Here is a 4117-nt window from a genome sequence, read left to right as displayed (position 1 = left end):
GTAGCGGAGCTTGTGGATGAGTGGCGGTGGCGACTGGTGGTGGTGGTGGCAGTAGAGTTACATAAAATGTAAAACATGAGAGAGATAAATTGATATTTGAATTATATAAAAGGATTAATTGTTTTGGAATTTGGAACCATCCTAGAATTATTTTCATCCAAAAGCAGCACCATAGTTTTCTGAAAAAGCATCAGTAGTGGCGAATAAAACATAAGCCCTGAGCTTCCTCGTTGTGAAAGAAGCCCCCCCTCTTTCAGACAATGCCAGCCTAACAAAAGGAAAGGAAAGGAAGCAGCAGCAGCATCCAAGCACAATCTCAAGCTTTCCCTGCCAACTATGATATAATAGTAGAAAGTTTCCATAAGCAGTCTGAATTTATGCCTAAAATAGACGGTATCCTTAACTTTGCATCCTTCTTATTCAAGGAATCATGATTTTTTTTTTTTTTTTTTTTGCAATTTGTAAATTGATCAGGCTAACAACAAACAGCTAGGGTTACAACTCATATTTATATATATATATATATATTGGAAAAGGGTGAAGCGTATCCAACATAAAAAATCTCAACCTGCCTTTAATTTTTTGATTCAGTCCCATAAAACAGTAGAAAGAGAAGGGAAAACTGCCACAGCATCACAATCACATATGTATATATTCCCAACAGAACAGATTGCTCTTTTACCTTTTTCCTCTTCATCCTCTTTTTTCAGTACCTTCTCTTGCTTGCAAAATTTAACTACCCCAATGCCTCCTTTCTCAAGTTTTCTGATATTCTTCCTTCTCTCTACGACCCCAAGGAAGCTTTGATTCTTCGAGTTTTATTTATATAACTTGTGCCACCATGATATTTAAGCTCTTGTTCTTTGTAATAACTCCATTGCTCCTGGCTTGGTTTGCATCTCATTCTTCTAAACAAATAAGAAGAATTCCAAAACCACACTACAGCAGCCGCAGCAGCTTCTTGACAATATGGCTTCTGGAGGAGCTGTTCAATGTTTCACAATCTTCCTCTTGTATCTATTCCTCTATCCAGGTGATTGGCATTTCCTTCTTTCGGTTTCCAGCATTGCACTCTCGTTTTCTTCATGCCAATATTATGTGCTTGTGTTTATATAACCATGCATATATGTATGTACCTTCATGTGTCTCAAAATAGAGGATCCTATAACAAGATTGTTATAAACTTTTCTCCTCTGTTAGATGGTAGCGCTTTTGTTTAAACAATGAACAAAAATAGAAATCTACATAGAAATTCGTTGCTTGTGATCATGCTGTAAACTACATCTTAGTGCATGAATTCTTGTGCCTTTTCTGATTGCATGAAACCCAATTCTCAGTAAGAATCTGTAAACATTTGATTTTGAAACTCAACTCTTTTTCCATTTTCTCTGAGAAAGGAATGCTGAACTCGTGCTTTTCTGATTGATGAAACCCATTTTCTCAGGTTTCTGCTTTTAGCAAATCAGGGAGTTGGTGAAAATTTCTGGGTTTAGGATGAATGCTATAAAACTTCGTTTTCATCCATTAACATGCAACAAGATGAAAATAACTTGTCCTGCTCAACATAAAAGAAAAGATAGAAATCTGATCCTGCCTTTTGATTTGTTCAGGTCATCCAAGTGTTGCTGAAATGCCGATTTTGGAACCAATCCAAAAATATGAAGTAGTAGGCGACGAAAACAGGATGCTCATCTCATATTCAGAGACCGCCATCCAACTAGATGCAGTTACAGGAGGGGTTCCCATTATCAATCCAACAAATCCGGGTTCTGGAACAACTCCTGTAGTAAATCCAGTAGACTCTCCTCCAACACCAATTGGAATCAACCCAATACCTACAACGCCCCCAGCTGGTATGGTGCCCCCCGCTGGTATGGTGCCCCCGGCCACTATGAACCCCCCCCCAGCCACTATGAACCCCCCAGCTACCACAAATCCCCCAGCTACCACAAATCCGACCTCATCAGGAGGAGCATGGTGTATTGCCAGCCCAACTGCTTCAGAAACTGCCTTGCAGGTAGCTATTGATTATGCTTGTGGCTATGGTGGTACAGACTGTTCCGCACTTCAACCGGGTGGAAGTTGTTATAATCCGAACACCATCCGTGATCATGCTTCTTATGCCTTCAATAGCTACTACCAGAAAAATCCAGTTCCCACAAGCTGCGTTTTTGGCGGAACAGCACAGCTTACCACCACTGATCCAAGTAAGATGACAGAATATCATTTTGCCATGCTGCAGAAGTTTTGAAATCTTATCTGTTTACAATTATTACTGTCCATAACCTAAATTCACTGCTTGGTAGGTCTCTTCTCTTGAAAAAAAAATGTTTTTCTGTTTAGGAAACCCTGTTTCCCCTTCCAAAATTATTTTTCGTAGCTATGACTTATGGCTTATGGTCTAACTCATCTTTCAGCCACGAATCCCCTAAATTTTTATCTACTATTAGTTTCCCTGCTTTTAGTTCATTGGCCATTCAGAATCCTTAAATGATTGAGCTTGAATCCACATAATTTGCTTCCTATGAGATTCCTTAACTTCTCTGTTTGCACCGCACCTATTGCAGGCAGTGGAAACTGTCACTATGCATCATCACCCACAACACCCAGGTAAGCTTTCATATCCATTTTAAAACCATTCCTATCACCAAAATTATGCAATAGAAAACTCAATTCATGTTTTTGGAAAATGCAGCATAAGTCCGCCGGTCAACCCAGCACCAACTCCCCCAACCCCAACAATGATGACTCCCACAACCACAATAACCTCACCGGGTGGACCACCAACAGTTTATGGCGTGCCGGAACCAGTCGGCCAGCCCAGCTCAGCCACCTCTGTTTCATGCACTTTACTTTTCATCTTCTCTACAACTGGCATCGTGGGATCACTTCTTGCAACAAAACATCTCTAAGGGCATGGAAATTCAGTCTATCGCTACCCTCAACGAGATGACAACTTCCTTGATTGCCACCAAACTTCATGAACTTCAAACACAAGCAGTGAGAATCAACAACCACATTTTCTGGAGGATTTGTACTCGCCATAAAATGTTACAATCTATTTTCCCTACTATGCTTTTTGGTTGGTAAGAAACTAGAAGAAAATGAAGAAGACCGTAGAATGTCTCTGTCTTAGGTTCTTGTGCTCGTAGACAAGTTAACTAGTTATATTCTCTCAAATTTTTAGCATTCAAAAGCATCGGACAAGCTTGTCTTGCTTTAGGATTGCTTTTACAGCCTGTGCGCTCAAAGTATACGATTTAATATATGAATTAGCAGTTAGTACCAGACAGAATCATCACCCACAGAAAGAGTAGACGACAATAAACAATTGGGACTGGTAAGACTACAACAATGCTCGTGGTAATTACTAGACGAATTTATTTCATCCAGTAACAGAGGGATTTATGTTATTCCCCGCGTAGCAAATGAACATGCTTCAACACGCCACCAAGCTGGCCAAAGACAGTGAACCTCATAAATTGTGTCACTTGATAATAATCTTAAGCCCAGAAGAGGATAAAAGTATTACAGACGACTAAAACACAGAAGCAATTTTTCACCAACGATTTCAATTCCTTTGCTTCCTATAATAAACTCAACCTATGTCCATTTGTCTTAAATCATAAGATGGTTCTGTAGATCTTGGAAGTCTTGAAAAAGTAATTTGATCAGACATTAAAGCATTTTGCCATATTGTTCATATTTCTCCTAACTCGTTTAGAGTTAAACCATACAAATCTTATTGCCATTTAAATAACAGATCAGATGAGCTTCTTACTTTGCAACAAATAGCAACTTGAGTGAAAACAGAAGGCCTACTTTACATTGCTTATACTGAATCCTTAATGAGTAAAGATGTACATCGTAGTTGCACCGTATTTTAGCGATCCTCAAATCATACTGATACCCATATCAATCCTTTTTGCCATCATATCCTCTCAACATAGTTGAACTCCCTTTGTTTTTAATTTAAATTGCACTCTGGCACAGAATGAAAAGGAAAGCTTGGCTATCACACCAGTACTACTTACCAGGAACAGCTGCGTTTACAAGAGCATCTCGAGAAAAGCAATTAGATCGGGACTCTCTAAAATAGATACAAATACATGTAACA

At 39.1% G+C, this 4117-nt stretch overlaps 1 protein-coding gene across 1 annotated transcript; it reads left to right on the top strand.

Annotated features, from left to right (window-relative positions):
- The first annotated feature begins 679 nt into the window (after positions 1-679).
- Positions 680-3295, top strand: LOC133677889 (PLASMODESMATA CALLOSE-BINDING PROTEIN 4-like). Its single transcript, XM_062100026.1, has 4 exons — positions 680-1033; positions 1611-2207; positions 2568-2610; positions 2696-3295. Exons 1-4 carry the CDS (start codon positions 970-972, stop codon positions 2910-2912), a joined length of 921 nt encoding a protein of 306 aa, XP_061956010.1. The 5' UTR covers positions 680-969; the 3' UTR covers positions 2913-3295.
- Positions 3296-4117: the final 822 nt, after the last annotated feature.

Source organism: Populus nigra, chromosome 1 (genome assembly GCF_951802175.1).
Source record: "Populus nigra chromosome 1, ddPopNigr1.1, whole genome shotgun sequence".
Lineage (NCBI taxonomy): Eukaryota > Viridiplantae > Streptophyta > Magnoliopsida > Malpighiales > Salicaceae > Populus > Populus nigra.
Note: the sequence above shows the minus strand (reverse complement) of the source record. Positions and strands in the feature narration are given on the sequence as shown.

What these genes read in the sequence shown, in the direction of transcription:
- LOC133677889 (XM_062100026.1), top strand. Translation starts at nt 970, where the DNA reads ATGGCTTCTGGAGGAGCTGTTCAATGTTTCACAATCTTCCTCTTGTAT. An exon ending in GTATCTATTCCTCTATCCAG is followed by an intron (nt 1,034 to 1,610) that starts GTGATTGGCATT and finishes TGATTTGTTCAG; the next exon opens with GTCATCCAAGTGTTGCTGAA. An exon ending in GCTTACCACCACTGATCCAA is followed by an intron (nt 2,208 to 2,567) that starts GTAAGATGACAG and finishes CACCTATTGCAG; the next exon opens with GCAGTGGAAACTGTCACTAT.